The 18,422-nt window shown below is 43.0% G+C and overlaps 1 protein-coding gene across 1 annotated transcript in view; it reads right to left on the reverse strand.

The window, feature by feature from the left end:
• Nucleotides 1-18,422, reverse strand: part of chrna8 (cholinergic receptor, nicotinic, alpha 8) — a 118,860-nt gene that overhangs the window by 51,411 nt on the left and 49,027 nt on the right. Inside the window, exons 3-4 of the mRNA XM_007892056.2 lie at nt 15,332-15,376; nt 14,577-14,686 (exon numbers count right to left, since the gene is read on the reverse strand). Of these exons, the coding sequence (XP_007890247.2) occupies nt 14,577-14,686; nt 15,332-15,376 (155 nt within the window). The remainder of the gene's footprint in view (nt 1-14,576; nt 14,687-15,331; nt 15,377-18,422) is intronic.

Genomic DNA, 18,422 nt, shown 5'->3' on the forward strand with positions numbered 1-18,422 from the left:
ATAAAATTTACTGTAAAGTGTAATGACTGTATTTGTAAGCATACTTGGCATCAAATTTGTGCATAGCAGTGCCTCAAAGATATGAACAACAACAACAACAAAATTACATTTGTAGAGCGCCTTTCACATTGGAGGAAGTCCCAAAGCGCTGAACAGTCAGATATCTGGGCCCGAGAATGGGGAGGGGTGGCTTAGGGGTGAGGGAAGACAGAGAGGTGGGAGGGAGACAAATGGCACGGTCGAAGAGAAGGGTGTTGAGACCGGCCTTGAAGGAGGCAAGGGAGGAAGCGAAGGGACCATAATAATAATAATAATAATAATAATCCTTGCATTTGATATAGTGCTTTTCACGTCGGGAGGACGTCCCAAAGCGCTTCACAGAATACACTGTAAAGTGAATTGACTGTATATTTGTGGGCGAACGCGGCAGCCAATTGCGCACAGCAATGTCCCACAAACAGTCATGGATTGAAAATGACCAATTTATTATTGTTTTTGGTTTTGGAGGGATTATTATTAGGCGTGTGGAGTAAGGAAACTTGCCCAAGGTTTCGCCCTGTCTGGAATTGAACTCAGGTCTCTAGCTTGCAAAGCGAGTGCTCAACCACTGAGCTACAGGACCATGGGATGGAGTTCCAGAGTGTGGGGGCAGAGAGGCTGAAAGCCCGGCCACCGATGGTAGAGTGGGTCGGGCGGGAGACATGGAGCAGACCAGAGCCCGCTGAATGGAAGGAGTGGGCAGGTTGGTAGGGACTCCCTACCAACCTGCCCACTCCTTCCGTTCAGCGGGCTCTGGTCTGCTCCATGTCTCCCACCCGACTCACTCGGAGGGGGCAAGGCCATGGATGGCCTTAAAAGTGAGGACGAGGATTTTGAACTTGATCCTCGGGGGATGGGGAGCCAGTGGAGTCGGGCGAGGGTGGGAGTGATGGGAGTCACGCAGCCTGGTGCGTGAGAGTACACAAGCTGCAGAGTTTTGGATGACCTGCAGTTTGTGAAGGGAAGAGTTGGGAAGGCCGATGAGGAGGGAGTTCCCGTAATCAAGCTTTGAGGTGACGAATGTGTGGGTGAGGGTTTGGGCAGCCTGAGGGGTGAGGCAGTGGCGGAGTCTGGCAATGTTGCAGAGGTGGTGGTAGGCAGTGCCGGTCATGGTGCCGATGTGGGGGAGAAAGGACAGTTCAGGGTCAAACAAGACACCCAAGTTCCTGACTCGCTCAGTGAGGTTGAGTGTGCAGCCGTGGAGGCTGATGCTGCCTGAGGTGCGGAGGTGCTGGCGCGAGCCAATCAGGAGGGCCTCAGTCTTGCTGACATTGAGTTGGAGAAACCCGTCCCTAGTCCAGGATTGATATCAGACAGGCAGTCAGTCGGGACTCCAGTAGTCCTGGAGTTCAGGGTAGAGGCAGAGAGGTAGAGTTGGGTGCATTGCGCATACATGTAGAAATTTACGCCATGTCTGTGGATGATGTCACCAAGGGGGAGCATGTAGAGGGTGAAGAGGACAGAGCCCTGAGGAACATCGTACGATACGGTGCGGGGGCTGGAAGAGAAGCCGTTTGCTGCGAGTTCATAACCTTAAAGCCTTAAGAGATGACTATAATAATATGCATATTAAATGTAGACTTTGGACTTCAGTAGCCAATATATGGTTGATATTACAATTAGATATTGCAGAAAGTCACTAGTAGATTGGATTGCTTCATTCCACATACACAACCAGCAGAGGATGATAGGAAGGGACCAAGAGCAAGAACTCCAGCTGGTTAGGAACTCCCTAACTTTGGGAAGGTTGGGGAAAATGTAATCTCCACATATAACTCCAGTTGAGACCAGTAAACACAGTATAGTATTTGAATCAGTGAGCTCCTGGTTCCTAAACATCAGCTCTACTCAATACACCAACAGGACTGCCCTAGTACATGGTGGAGATGGGAGAATAGTAATTTAAGTTAACTCTGCCAGATCTAAATTGTACAGCTAAACTAGACTTGGAATGACATGTTCAATATGGTCAGACTGTTCTGAAAAATTAGTTATGGTCTCAAGAGTGAAGGTGACTAGTTTGATTAAATTTCATCAATTTCCACAGAGCAAAGAACTGAAGTTGATTCAGTCCAGGCTCCAAGAGGTAGAGAGGCAGTTTCAAGAAGTATTCAAGGAGAAGCAATAGTGTTTTGAAACTGGGTCCAGTCAGACAGATCTTAAATGGTCTTCTCTGGTCTTGCACACCTCTATGTTTTTACAACATTGGAGTTCATTCACAAAGCAAGGTGTAGAGCCTATTCATGTCAAAATGTCTCAAAGCACCTTACAGTAATCATCTGCTTTTGTAAACCAACAAGATTGTCATTTTATGAACAACAGTGTCCCACAACCACCCAACACACCAGAAGAAACTCTTTTCATGAATAATCCAGACTAAAGGTCCACCGGCAGATTTGGCTTCACCACACCAAAACCTACTGCTGCACTCTTACCTGCGCCAAATCCTCCTTCTACTCCAAGGTAATTATTATTATTATTGTTATTATATAGACCTCTTGAGAATTAAAAACTCTGAGTTTCATACGACTCCCATTGGTGACTACTTGACAACTGTACTTAACTCTATTTCCCATTGGTTTACAGATCCTGTTGAACTATTTATTAATGATTCCAGTACCTTGGCCTTAACCACATTCCTGGTAACCATTTCAGACATTAATCATGAGGTTAATCTCATTCAGTACAGCAATAAAGACAGATTATTTCCTGATAACATTTCACATTTGGTACCCAATGTAAGCATTGCACTAAGAGCTGCTGGCCAGCAAAAAAAACGGAGTCACCCCCGCACACCTACCCACCATGACATTCATATTAAAAAGTAATGCATATTCAGGAATGATTTCACAGCTGTAATCTCATCTCAGGGGTCAGTTACCAATTGTAAAATATTCAAGGTTTTCTCTAATGGTTAATCAGTTCAAATTACTCCCTTGAAATCAACTCCCTGGTGTCATTAAAATCTGTCTATGCCAGCACAAGCTAAAATTAGAGAACACATGCATGAAGCTGAGATTCCTGTCACAAGACCACAAGAAAGATACAAATGAATGCCCTTCAGTTCACTTGGTCTCATCTTTCCAGAATAAGGCGTCTTCCCATTGCAGCAGCAAGCTATTTCTTAAATGATTCTAGTGCCTTGGCCTCAACCACCTTTCCTGGTATCCCATTTCAGACATTAATCACTCTCTGTGTGAAGAAACCCCCTATAAAGTGACCTCTGGTCTCTAATTTGGTTGTATTTGTAGTAGAATTCATCGGCTATTTCTGTAGTCTATTATTGAGCCTATGTTTATCATAGAGTCTAGGTTTTTGGGTAAAATAGTTAAAAACTTCTGCTTATCTTATGCAATATTCCCCAAGGCTACATATATACAAGTCGTCCTGATACCTGGCCTATGGAGCTGAGACAGTGAGTGCTAGCGGGCTATTTGACCATGGGGCAATAGGTCATTTGAGATAGGGAAATTGGTTGCAATGCAGCTAACCCTGATCCTGCCCCCACTCAACATCTTCACACAAATGTTTTCCAGCAGGGACGTTGGATAGTGATCAGAAGTTTGAAATCTGGTTGATGATTTCTTTTCTTTTGTAGCTCATTGACATCGAAGCTCTGACACTGCCACTATGGCCGTTGAGGTTAAACCATTTATACCAAACAATACAAAATTACATTTGTGTAACACCTTTCACATTGGGAGGATATCCCAAGGCACTGGACAGTCAGAGATTTGGACTGGGGGGATGGGATAAAGAAGGGTGGAGGGCAGGGAGGATAGGAGGGTGGTTGCAGGCATGGTCGATGAGGAGACTCTTGAGGCTTACCTTGAAGAAGGCAAGGGAGTGAGTGAGGTGGAGAGAATGTGGGATAGAGTTTCAAAGGGTGGGGGTAGAGAGGCTGAAGACCCGACCGCCGGGTGGGGGATGTGGAGCAGGCCAGAGCCTGCTGAGCGGAGGGAGCGGACGGAGTTAGCAGGTTACAGAAGTAGGAAGGAGCAAGGCTGTGGATGGCTTCGAAAGTGAGGACCAGGTTTTTGAACTCTATCCTCTGGGGAATGGGGAGCCAGTGCAGATGGGCAAGGGTGGAGGTGATAGGATCACAGAGCCTGGTACGGGAAAGAACATGAGCTGCAGAGTTCTGGATGATCTGCAGCTTGTGAAGAGAAGAGTTGGGAAGGCCGACAAAAAGGAAGTTGGTGTAGTTAAGCCTAGATGTGATGAATGCGTAAATTGAGTCTGAGAGGTGAGGCAGTGGCATTGCCAGGCGATGTTGCAGAGGTGGGGAAGGCAGGGCAGGTCATGGCACGGATGTGGGCAAGAAAGGACAGTCGAGGGTCAAACAAGATGCCAAGGTTCCGGATTGGCTCAGTGAGGTGGAGTGTTCATCCATGGTTGCCTTTATTTTTGCCTTCTTCGTCCAGTGCATTAACCACCGATCCAGTTTAAGCACTCTGAGATGCTGTCTGGCGTGGAGGGCATTATATAAATGCAAGATGTTGTTGTTGTTGATCTATCAGATGAGCTCCTTAGAAATAAATCACTTTTTATCTTTACCGACTTTCATTATTGGGCAATGCGCCATGACAAAGAGAACTTAATGTTTGCTATCAAGCGAATGACATCTTCCACATGTATGCGGATGACACCAAACTCTACCTTTCCTTCTCTACCCTCAACTCCACGACCACCGATGTCCTGACAGCTGCCTGTTCGACATCGAGTCCTGGACAAGAGACAACTTTCTTCAGCTCAACGTACGCAAAACTGAGGCCCTCCTGATTGGCTCACGTCAGCGCCTCCGCACCTCAGGCGCTGACAGCATCAGCATCCAAGGCTGCACTCTCCACCTCTCAAAGCCAGTCAGGAACCTCGGGGTTCTGTTCGACCCTGAGCTGTCCTTTCTTCCTCATATCCGCACCACAACTGGCACCACCTTCCATCATCTCCGAAACATCGCCAGACTACGGCACTACCTCACCCCTCACGCCGCTGAAACTCTGGTCCACGCCTTTATCACCTCAAGGCTGGACTATGGGAACTCTCTCCTCGCCGGCCTTCCCGGCACCGCCCTCCACAAGCTGCAGGTCATTCAGAACGTGTACTGTCCCGCACCAGGCTTCGCGACCACATCACTCCCACCCTCGCTCGCCTCCACTGGCTCCCCATCCCCCAGAGGATCGAATTCAAGATCCTCATCCTCAACTACAAGGCCATTCACGGCCTTGCTCCCTCCTACCTCTCCGACCTACTATCCCCTACCTACCCGCCCGTACCCTCCGTTCCTCTGGCTCCGGTCTGCTCCACATCCCCCGCCCCAACCGCCCTACCATCGGTGGCCGGGCCTTCAGCCTCTCAGCCCCGAGGCTCTGGAACTCCATCCCCCAGTGCCTTCGCCGCCTCCTCCCTTTCCTCCTTCAAGGCCGGTCTCAAGACCTTTCTCTTTGACCGAGCCTTCAGCTCCCCTCTCGACTCTCTACCCCCTCCTCGCTCCCTCCCTTCCCTCCCCTCACCCTGACCCTGAAAGGCGCTCTATAAATGGAATCTTGTTGTTGTTGTTGTTGTTCTGCTCCTGTACTGCTAGATTCTATAAGGATTTTGCAGCTCTGCTTAGCAACCTGGACATGGATGCTTCCGATGGAATTTTTATATTATAAGCGTGCACAATTTTGCGTACACATTTTGCCTAAAAAACACAGTCACTGCAGTTATAGTATATCCAGTGAAGCACTTTGAAACAGCCGCTGGATGTAAAAGGCTCTGTACAAATTGTAAGAGTTAGTTTTCTTACTATAATAATAAAATGATAATTCTTCAATTGTGTAATGTGCCTTATCACATCATTGAAATACCTTAAAGCTCTTTACAGGATTTACTGTAAGATGCAGTGACTATGTAGTTGTTGATGAATATGACTGAGAATGTCTATATGTGTGAAAGTCAGTGGGAAAGTGAAGCAGAAAGCAATATCAGAAAATTGGGAAGTGAAGAAATTTGCAATTGTACATTCACCAACTAATGAGTTGATTTTCCTCAAGTGCAACTGAGGGTTTGCAGGCGTGTGATATACATATTTCATTTTTCAGGACCATTCAGAAGGGGCCTTTGTTTCAATAGGATAACATGCCCTGACTTGTAATGAACAGCTTTGCATTACCTGCCTGGGATTCAATTTGCTGCCGCAATCCACAATTGTACGCCCTAATTTGTAAGAAACTATTTGAAAATAGTCAATTAAATACACACTAATTTGGCTTAGGCCTCACAGGCAAGAGGTTCCAATAGGAAATGAGCAAGATTGGAATCATTGGTGCACTCTGAAAGGCAGGCAGTGGCAAGTGGCAAAGCAATTTGCAGAATGCTTCATTAAATTTACTAAGATTCCCAGTGGATGATCGGTTGCATATCATCTACCTCGTATTTACATTTTAAATCATAATATGCACTTTATTAGACATATTATGCCTCCTGAAGCACCCCGCTCCCCCAGGCTTCCTCCCATCATTGCAATTTACTACAGGCTGAGTTTAGAAGCAGGCTTTTATTGCACCTGAACTCCAATAAAATCTACTGCATGACTCATTTTAAACCGAAGGAAATTGCCAGTGAAAAGGGTTCAATTTCTGCACTGAATCAGAGTCTGTGCTCTGCAAAGCAAGTAAATAGTGAACACAATGCAGTCCTGAACGGTGCTCCAGAAAATGCAGCCATTTACTTGAGGGAGGGGATTAAAAAAATAATAATATAATAAAATAATAATAATAAAATAATAATAATAATCCTTGCACTTGATATAACTCTGTATCATGTTGTTGAGAAGTCTCAAAGCGTTTCGCAGAATATATTGTAAAGTGCATTGACTGTGTATTTTGTGGACAAAACTCAGCAGCCAATTGGGCACAGCAATGTCCCACAAATGGTCGTGGTTTGAGTAACCATATTTTTATTGTTCGCTCTTTTGGAGAGATTATTACCCCAGGTAAAGCGATCGGCCAATTGACTAAGTTGAGAATGACCAAAGTCTCAGGCTGGCCATTCTGTGCAGTCCTGGTGAACAATGCTCCAGATTAATTGATCATTCAGCGCATGGCTGCTTGAAGGACGTTGAAAATGGAATTAGCTGCTGCAATTGTCTACAAATACAATACAAAATTATATTTGTATAGCCACTGAACCAGGCTGATTCATGTCAAACTGAGGATGGTTGATGGACCACATTACTTCCTCTTGAATACTCTTTACTGCAACAAACAACTCAATGTTTCAGAATGAGTAGTTTTGCTCCTTCCTCTCCTGCCACTCCCTTCACGGACCCCTCCAATAGTGACAAATGCCATTCTGTCCATCTGCGACCAGGGCTCCCTCTCCCTCCTCGTCCTCCTTGACCTCTCTGCTGCCTCCGACACCATTGACCACTCTATCCTCATCCACTGCCTCTTCTTTCACCTCAACCTGCATGGTTCTGTCCTTGAATGGTTCAGATTGTACCTCTCACACTGCCTCCACTTCATCTCCACAAACGGTTTCTCCTCTAGCCCCCGCACCGTCTCGTGCAGTGTTCCTCAGGGCTCTGTCCTTGGTCCTTTCCTCTTCAACATCTGTATGCTCCCACTTGGTGACATCATCCACAGACATGGGGTCAACTTCCACATTTATGCGGATGACACCCAACTGTATCTCTGTTCCTCCACCCTTGACTCCAGGACCACTGCTGCCCTGACAGAATGTCTGTCAGACATGAAGTCCTGGATGAGAGCTAACTTTCTACAGTTAAACATCAACAAGACCGAGGCCCTCCTGATTGGCTTTCCCGGCACTTCCGCACCTCAGGCGCTGACAGCATCACCATCCAAGGATGCACACTCCACCTCACTGAGCCAGTCTGGAACCTTGGTGTGTTTGACCTTCATTTATCCTTCCTACCCCACAACTGCGCAATGACCTGCTCTGCCTTCCCCCACCTCCGCAACATCACTCGACTATGCCACTGTCTCACACCGCAGGCCGCTGAAACCCTAATACACGCATTCATAACACTCAGGCCCGAGTATGCTAACTCTCTGCTTGTTGGCCTTCCCAACTCTTCCCTCCACAAGCTGCAGATCACCCAGAACTCTGCAGCCCAGGTCCTCTTGCACACTAGGCTCCATGACCCTATCACCCCCATCCTTGCCAGACACCACTGGCTTCCCATCACTCAGAGGATACTGTTCAAGATCCTGTTCCTCACTTTCAAAGCCCTCTATGACCTTGCTCCCCACTACCTCTTCGACCTCCTAACCCCCTACCCACCTGCCCGCTTCCTCTGCTCAGCAGACTCCGGCCTGCTTCACGTCCCCGTCTCGCCCCCCCTCACTATTGGTGGACGAGCCTTCTGCACTCTGCAGTTACCCTATGGAATTCATACCGCAGTCCCTTTGCCTTGTCCCCTCCCTTCCCTCCTTCAAGACCCATCTCAAGACCCTCCTGTTCACCAGGCTCCGCGAGTTTCTTCTAAAATACATTGATCCTTTTTGCTTCAATCATAGGTTCTGACAGTGAGTTCCATATTCTCACCAACGGCTCCTTTTACTCTGCTGTAGGCTGTCTTATATTTATCCCCCTTGTTTGCGACTCACGAAACAAGTTGCTAAAAGCTTACCAACGTCCAACTTATCAAAACCTATCATAATCTTCATAAACACCTCTATCAGGTCCTCTCTTAACCATCCAATCTTTCTGCAATACATTGCTGCATTCAATATAGGAGAGAACTTCAATCCAGGAAGATTGAAGAAACCAAAAGTGTCAACAGCAACAAATTGTCCTGAACTGTGTGAACCCAGTCTGAAAACTACCTCATGTGACTGACTGCTTAGTGAATGTTCCTGGTCATGTTGAGTTACTACCAACTTCACAGGTTGATGTCTTCATACCAGACTGCATACAGACTTTCAAAGTACTTTATGCCAGTAGAAACCCAAACAGATGAAGCTTTTGTTGGTATGTTATACAATTAGACCTATATCTTAACTGAAGACAAGAGCTTACAAATCTGTTAAACCTATCTAACTTCTTGAAACTTTTCCATATCATCTTTTTCTTTAGACACATTTTGGGGAATTTCAGTGTGAATTTTGTGAGATCGTAATCTGGTATGCGTACGTGCTTTTGGAGCATGCCAACAATTTACTTTTATAGTTTTTTGTTGGCTGCCTCTCCTTTATTCGGTTATATTATTTCCTGCTGTTACTGACACGACCATACTTTTATCTGCTTTCTAACATTCAGTGAAGCTTTGTAATAAGCGATGGTTGGGATCCATAAAATCTCGTCCCATGCTATAACATGGGCTAACAACTAGTTTCACTACCACTGCGTGGAGTCCTGTAGCTCAGTGGTTAGAGCACTCGCTTTGCAAGCGAAAGACCTGAGTTCAATTACAGGCAGGGCGAAACCTTGGGCAAGTTTCCTTACTCCACATGCATAATAATAATCCCTCCAAAACCAAAAAACAATAATAAATTGGTCATTTTCAATCTACGGCTGTTTGTGGGACATTGCTGTGCGCAATTGGCTGCCGCGTTCGCCCACAAATATACAGTCAATTCACTTTACAGTGTGTTCTGTGAAGTGCTTTGGGACGTCCTCCTGACGTGAAAAGCGCTATATCAAATGCAAGGATTATTATTATTATTATTATTATTATTATTATTATTGTTATTCAGCTGGTCAGCTCGATATTTGTGTACTGTACAGTTTCTATACTAAAAAATTCCAGGCTGCACATACACCACCCAGGAGGTAAACCTCTCAATGACAGGACGACCTGGAAGTTAATGTTTTATTAGGCCAAATTCCAGGACATCAGATTTCTATTGACGTCCCTTCCTGTCCTCTGTATGAGACGGTGGGCATTTTAGTGCAACAGACAGCTGGTATGTGGGAAGCAAGCTTGTACACGTGAACAGTGAATGGGGTCCACACTGCAACCATGTTGTAGGGTGGAATTTTCAATAAGGTGTTTATTACAGGTCCCTGTTTGAGAAACAGGTGCCTGAGAAACTCTTAATCGTCACTCTGAGCAGCATGCCATGGGAACAATAAACAACACAGACCGGCCATGTGCTGCATGACAAATAATGGCAGCTCTCAAAAAGGTTATCAAGTTGTCACGCTTGAACATTATCTAGCACTCTTACTGCCCATTAGTGCTATGCCCAACATTGGCAGCTCTCAATAAAGTAAGCAATAACACCATTTTGCTGGTATAAAATGACTCAGTTAAGATCATTATTGTCTATCACAGGTCAATCACTAAATGTAGAAATTGTTTTTCCAATCTTTTTATTGCTGAATTTCCATTGCTAAAGAATGCAAAAGATCACTATTTTTTGGCGCTCGACATGTGTTGGACTATTTGTGTATAACTGAGGTAGACACTTATCTGAATGATTTTGAAATTCAAGAAGAAGGCTTTCCAATAAAAATCTAGGAGTTAAACTGAGAGCTAGCAAACAGATTACAAATGTAACATGGAATGTGCAGCTGTGATTGAAGTTTCTTTCAAAGCCATTTGTGTAATCTGTTTGTTTGTGGGGACTTTGAAGAACAATTTAACAAGAGATCAAAGTTGATAAACATCACCTGATTAGTTTCCACTGAGGAACCATGTACAAACATTGAAATACAGTTGCTCTCAACAAGCAGAAAAATTTAGAGGATATGCATCTAGGAACATGCCACATGAAGCTGGTTTGAAAACCTCATCTCCTGAAAACTAAGGGCGTTAATTCACAAGATCACAAGTAGGTTCAGAAGAAAGAGAAGCAGAAAAGCAATGCCTCTTCATAATATTAATTACAATCCCTGAATTTGATATAATAATCCTTGCATTTGATATAGCACCTTATCATGTCATTCAGATGTCTCAAAGCGCTTCACAGGATTTTACTGCCAATTTTAGTGAATGACTGTAATTGAAGGTGATTGCAGCAGTCAATTTGCACAAAACAGTCCTGAAGTGAGTGACCAATTTTATTTGGGGGATCGCTGGGCAAGGAGAAACTCCCTTCAATTTTTAAATAGTACCATAGGATCTTTAATGGCCAACTGAACAGCCAGATTGACCTTGGTTGAACATTTGTGTTCCCTCAGCACTGTAATAGAGTGTCAAGTTTGATTATGTGGGAATTGAACTTACAACTTTTTGACTCAGAGGAGAGTGTGCTACCAACTGAGCCAGGCTGACACTTTGACAATGTGCCTTATCAAGTTGTCATAATGTCTCAAAGTGCTTCACACAATTATACTGTAGAGTAGAGTGACTGTATTTGTAGGACATTGACATCTTTGAAATTGATCCAGGGTGAGAAGCTACAACTCTGAAGCTACACCAGGTTCTTGAGACCTGAATATATCAATCTTACTGTGGATATTGAGCTGAAGAACAAATGACAAAATCAGAACCATTGAGGATTACTGTACCACCTGTGGGTACATTGTGTGAAAACAGCACTGCACTCCACAAGCGACTGAGATGACAGACAATACAGAAGGTTAAAGCTATTGCTTGCAGATGGTCTGGAAATACTTTGTCGGAAGTCTCCAATAGGGACGAGGAAACATGTGAATAACCTTGTGTTCACGCTGCTTAGCAAGTTAGCAATTATCAAATGTGGCAGATCTCATTTGTTCCGTTTCTGCTCATTTACACCCATTCATCGGAAATAATCACCATTTATCCGGTGATTACCTGCTTGCTGTTTTATCCCAGCATTGTTAAGGAATATATGTTTGTAAATCGGAAAGTCCTTATTTGTAATATTTCAGAATCCTAAATCCTGCTGCAGTTGTGCATTATGTAGGAGATATTGAAGCAGTACCTCCAGTTTAAGCTGATACTCCAAATGAGTGCTGGGGGTGTGCTGCAATTTTGGCGCTGCCATGCTGCAGATGAACTGTTTAACCAAGGTCCCATCTGCCTGTGGAGATGGACGTTAAAGATCCCATGCCATTGCTTGAAATGACAAGGAAGTTTTCCCAAGAGTTCTGGTCAACAATCCCCTAGACAAAATTGGTTATTTACTTCATGGCTGTTTGTGGGTCATTGCTGTAAGGAAATTGTCTGCCTTGTTTGCCTACAAATACACAGTCACTACATTTCACAGTAAATCCTGTCAAGAACTTTGAGACACATCATAAGGTGCTATATCAAATGGAAGGGTTATTATAGAAGGGGCTCAGGGCCCACATCAGGACTCTAAACTCACAATCTAGGCTTATTCTCAACACTCAAATGCATTGATGGAGGTGCTCTTTAGGGCAATTTTTGGTGGTGGCAGTGACAGGAATGTGGTAGAAGGGGCAAGTTGCCAAGCACTGGGCCGCTCTGCTTAGCGTAATATTAGATGACTTTTAATGCTGCTAAAGGGGAAGGTCTAAATTTCCTGTAAAAACACTTCAGTGTTGAGATGATCAAATTGGACCAACCTCAGTGCCTTGGGACATCCTCCCGACAAGAAAGGTGCAATATAAAAGCAATTTTGTTGTTGTGATGTAAACCTAATTAGATTGAAGATGACATTGGTTCTATGGAATATCCCTTAAAATCTGGACTTCTGTAGCCAGCAAGAATGAAGAGGACAATATTCAGCTGTAGCTAAAAAAACATTACTATTAAATTTTTGCTTGTATCTTCATAAAAGAATATCTATGCTGAAGCTCCATGTAATCCTTGCTACTTAGCATGTGATAATACAGTAGAAATGGATTTTGTTTATTTTAAATATTCTAATAATCTTATCCTTGAAATACAACATTTCATAGTCGATAAATAATAAAACTTGATGTAGTGCATTTCATGTAAAGAATTCATCTGAACGATTTACTATAAAGTGGTGTGGCTTTGTATTTTGTGGGCAAATGTGGTAGCCAATTTGCACATAGCAATGTCGCATAAACAGGCGTGAAGTGAATGACCAATTTTATTTAGGGGATTGTTGGGCAGGACAATGGGGGAAACTTCATTTTCAGGATTAGATTTAGCTGCACTCACTTCACAGGATATACCAGAAAGTGTAGCGACTGTGTATTTTGCAGGTGAATAGTTGCTCTATTGGCTTCTATACGGATGGAGCCACATAACGTGGCATAAACTGGGGATTGGTCAGGGGGATGAGTATGGAAGGGAGTGTGTATTGACATCTGCACCGCCTCATTACTCATCTTCCAAAATAAGTATTTCAAAGTCAAATTCTTTGTCAATACAGAAGCAAAACCACCCAGACTTCAGCCATGGATGTTTCACCATTAATAAACCATTCGAAATTGAGAGTCTGAATCCACAGTCAATTTTATTAATGATTTTAATTTTATTACTTTCTGGTGAACTTGCTTGTTGCTAACAGCTTCAAGTCAAAAAGGTTTTAGAAAAATCCTATATATCCTCTTGCTCTCCTGTGAACAAGCCCATAGGAAGTGATTGGATTTGAGGGAAAGAATCAAAAGCTCCTGTTGTTAGATCACAGTCAGAGTCAGATCATCCCTTTCTCTATTTGTTGGCAGGTTACAAGCCTTCAAAACAAGCTAGGATTCGGAGGATGTTATATATAATATGAAACTTCACCCACAAAATACACAGTCAATTCACTTTACAGCATATTATGTGGAGTGTTTTGAGACATCTTGAAGATGTGATAAAAGTGCTATATCAAATGCAAGGATTATTATTATTATAAAATGAAGCTAAGCTGATTTACAAAGTCCCTAGAAAGAAGAGCTGCCATTTTAGCCTTACAATAGGATTTCCCATCAATCAATGGACAACAACAACAAACTACATTTGTACAGTGCCTTTCACATAAGGAGGACATCCCAAGGCCCTGCACAGTCATGTGGAATTTGACCCCATGTCTACGGATGATGTCACCAAGAGGAAGCATATAAATGTTGAAGGTGGGGGGGACCAAGGGCAGAGCCCTGAGGAAAATGAAATGAAATGGAAATTACAGAAATTTGACTACATGATCTCATTCTTCCACAATACCCACCCTACAACATCTTATTACAGCATCAAGCTCTTTCTGGGTCCAATGTCCTGGCCTCAACCATCCTTTCAGAAGAGTTATAACAACAACTAAAACAATGTGCATTTATATACCTCCCTTCAAATTGGGTAGCGTCTTGCAGTGTCAGGGAGAAGGGGTAGGTGAATGTAGACACAGTCCAAGAAGAAGGTCTTCTGGTGCAATCTGAAGATTGGCAAGAAGGAAGATGGGAAAAGAAGGAGGGATTGAGGCAGAGTGTTCCATAGTTTTGGGGCATAGTGGCTGAACATACGGCAGCCATGTTTGATAGGAAGGGCGAGAAGGAAGTGACAGAGGCCGGAATCAGCTGAGCAAAGGGGGCAAAGGGGGAAAGTAGAGGAGTGGGGTGTAAGCAGGTCAGAAAGTGTGAGGATTTTAAAATTGATCTGTTTTCCAATAGGCAGCCAGTGGGGTGGCCAGGTGAGATACTCATCTGATCACAGTCACCTCACAGAGAGGAAGGAGTCTTACCTGTTGTAGAGGAGAATATCTGGCACCCAAACCTGATGTGAAGGGAAACGCAGAGTTCGAACACCAGGGTTCTCAGCAAGGTTCCAAGACAGGTAGTAGTCTGTCCAATACTGTTTGGGGGCGAAGAAATTCTACAGTTAATTTATACGAAAATTAAAGAGACTATCCATGAGTTTGAGAATGAACATCAGACAGCACGAGAACAAGAAGCTATCTAATGATAAATCTTGCATTTGAAATAGCGCATTTTGTGTCAGGAGAGACACTGAAAAGCACTTCACAGGATGTACTGTATTTGACTATTGTACGAATTTGTATATTGACTGTATTTGAAGGCAAACGCAGCAGGTGTAATATCCCCCAAACAGCCATGAAACAAATGACCAATTTTATCAGGGGGATATGTTTGACCTGAGACACAGAGAGAAACGCCTTTCCTTTTTTGAATATTGCCATGGGAAAGGCGCTATACATATGTCATTTTGTTGTTGTTGTTTAGTGTCCACCTGGAAAGGCAGGTATCCAAGACCTCAATTTAATGCATCAGTGAAAGAATGATACTTCCAACAATCAAGTGCACCCCCCAAACAGTATTGGAGTGTCAGTCTAGACTGTGTGAGTTCAAAGTCCTGACATGGAGCTTGAAACCACTTCAGGCACAGTGGTGAGCATACTTTCAACTAAACCAAGCTGACACCCAAAATAATGGTATAGTCGATTAGCTTTCATTTTAGGAATAAACATAAAATTCTTACCATTTGCAACCAAACATTTGTCATCAACATTTGATTTTTTTCATCCTGAAAAAAATGAAAAATCATTATTCACAATCGATAAATAATATTATGCAATAGAGACAAACGGGTGGGGCGGGGGAACTCCCAACCTTCATAAACGTGCATTGCTTTTTAAACTGTCCAAAGGTGAAGCATTTTGCATTGATCGTTCAACTTCTATCTTCTATCTATCATATATGCATATATACTAGTAAAACGACAATGTCTGTCTGCGCTTCAGAAAGGATCCCGAATGACATGGAGTCATGATTGATACCTCATCGGAAAGGTCGTGAAACTGGGAGTGACAAGGGCATATTTGTTTTCGGGCATGTCCTATCTTTCATGAGTTATTTTCAGTTTTGCATTTTTCACTTCAGTTACACCTGGTGGCCGCGCCGGCTAACCGTGGTGCTGCACAGACGAAGCTAAGCCGTGGCAACAACTACAACAACAACAGAATTAAATTTTTGAAGTGCCGACTCCCCCCACTGAGTTGTCCCAAATGGAGTCCTCCTTTAGAGGTCCTCCCAGATAATAATAATAATAATAATAATAATAATAATAATAATAATAATCCTTGCATTTGATTTAGCACTTTTCAGGTTTTCTAGACTCTTAAAGCGCTTCACAGAATATACTGTAAAGTATACATAAAGATGAAATGTCTGTCTGTGTGTCAATCTACATTCCATATTGGATCTTTTGGTTGCAAGCAAAACTGCAACCGGTACAACTAGTAATATTTAAATAAAAATGGAGTGACACAAATACCCTGAGATGTATGACCTTTATTGTTCTAGTGCTGTGGATGTCTAATGAGTGTTAATTTCTCATTTAGTATTTTGCAACAAAAGCCCAAAGCAACTTGCTCAAAAACTTGCAATGCTTTCATGTTCTGTCTTGCTCCTTCTTTGCCCGCCTCCATTTCGCACTTGAAGACTTTCCTCTGTGACTGTGCCTACAGTCTCTTCCCCTGTCTCCCCAGCTCAGCATCAAACTCCATCATAGATGCTATGTAAATGCAAATTGATGTTGCAGCTTCTTATTTTTCAGATTATTTTCTGTATGTACGATTTGCAATTTCATTCTTTTTTCAGTCAGTTCAGCCGTGAACTTCCTCATCATTTCACTTAAGGCCTGGCTACACCTCTTTGTGACTTCAATACGATATCCATCATAGATTTGAAGATAGAATATGTCTCTATGTTTTCAGTTATTCTTCCTTTTTCACAAATATTCTTCAAACTCCTTTTCTGTTAATAATATTCCTTGCATTCAATACAGCGCCGTATCTCATCGTTGAGACGTCTTCACAGGATATACTGTAAGATGATGTAACTATATTTATTTTGTGGTGAATCAATTTAAGCACAGCCTACAAATGTCTCACAAACAGCCATAAAGTGAATGACTAATTTTATTTTTTGGGTGGGAGGGTGGGATTTTTAGCCAGGACACTAGGAAAAATTCCCTTTTCTTTTTGAATAGTGTCTTGGGATCTTTAACATTCATCTGAATAGCAAGCAGAATCTTAATTTAACATCTCATGTGAAGGCGGCAATGCAGCACTGGAGTGTCAGTGTAAACAATGTGGGTTACAATTCTCAATGTGGGGCTTGAAATCACAACATTCTGACTCAGTGTTGAGAGTATCGCTTGTTCTAAAGCTTCATCACTTTATCAAGACATCTCAAAGCACCTCAGAGGTTTTATTGTGATGTATATTGACTTTATTTATTTTGACTGTATCTATAGGCAAATGCAATTGAGCTGGATTGGTAACGTTGTTCTGTCAATCTATGGATTTATATACGCATTGCAGTTTCTGATTTTGATACAGGTGCTCTCTTCTCCCCTCTCCAGGCCTTCCAGTGTCATATATCATCAGTCACGAGAGGCTTATTATAATACTTTTGCCAAAGTTGATTTTAAAAGCAGTTCTAGGACTTTGCAAGAGAAGCCTTTGCCTCACAATATATTATAATCCTTGCACATGATATAGAGCTTCATCACTTCGTCAAGACATCTCAAGGCAGTTCAGAGGATTTTACTGTGGTGTGTATTGACTTTATTTTGATTGTACTTACAGGCAAATGCAGCAACTTGTTTGAGTACAGCAATATTCTGCAAACAGCCATGGAAATTATCTATTTTATATGGGGGATTATTGGCCAGGACACTGGGAGAAACTCCTTTCTCTTTTTGAATAGTGCCATGAGTTCTTTAACGTCCACCTGAACAGGCTGACAGGACTTCAATTTGATGTCTCATCCAAAGAATGCACCTTCAGGACTGCACTAGAATGTCAGCCTAGAATGTGAGCTCAAAGTTTCCACATGGGGCTTGAACCCACAACCTCTGACTCAGAGGCGAGAATGCTACTAAGTGAGTCAGACTGACAGAAGAAAGGTATGGATTATATCATACTTCTGGAATACCAACTCTACCGGGTTCCCATTATAGTACCATGCTGTTCCTAAAGTAGCTCAGTGTCCTGCTGGCCTTTACTACCTATTACCCTTTGGAGCTGCTTTTTGGTTTCTATATGAAAAAATATCCTCTTGTGTCTGTTCTGGAATTATCCTCCATAACTCTGAATATATGCTTTCTTATTCTGCTGCTTGGTTTATCTAGAAATTAAATCCTGGGTTTACTTTCTCTATCCCTTTAAGTGCTTTGAGACTATCCCACATGAAGTATTCTCTATAAATGCAAGTTGTTGCTCTTGTACCATTTTATATACTCTGTATTATCTCCTCTAAAATGTCTTTTTTGAGCAGATTATCCCTCTCTCTAACTCCCTGTGTCTCCACCTGGTGCCTCCCTATGCCAGCATGTCTAGGATTAGAAACGCAGCATGTGTGATTGCGAGTGAGACGCAGAGCAAATTTCTCTTGCAGAAACGTGTTCTGCTGTGAATTATCACCAGTTGAGCTTGTTAAACAGCTGAGGAGGCTTGAAAGCTCATGAAGGAATGTGGCAACTGAATGAAAGGCATCACGCTTAATTTAACAGATTGAACAAATACGATGGCATTGACAGTATCCATAGGTGCATGCAAACTGAC

Source organism: Callorhinchus milii, unplaced genomic scaffold (assembly GCF_018977255.1).
Source record: "Callorhinchus milii isolate IMCB2004 unplaced genomic scaffold, IMCB_Cmil_1.0 Scaffold1, whole genome shotgun sequence".
Taxonomy (NCBI): Eukaryota; Metazoa; Chordata; class Chondrichthyes; order Chimaeriformes; family Callorhinchidae; genus Callorhinchus; species Callorhinchus milii.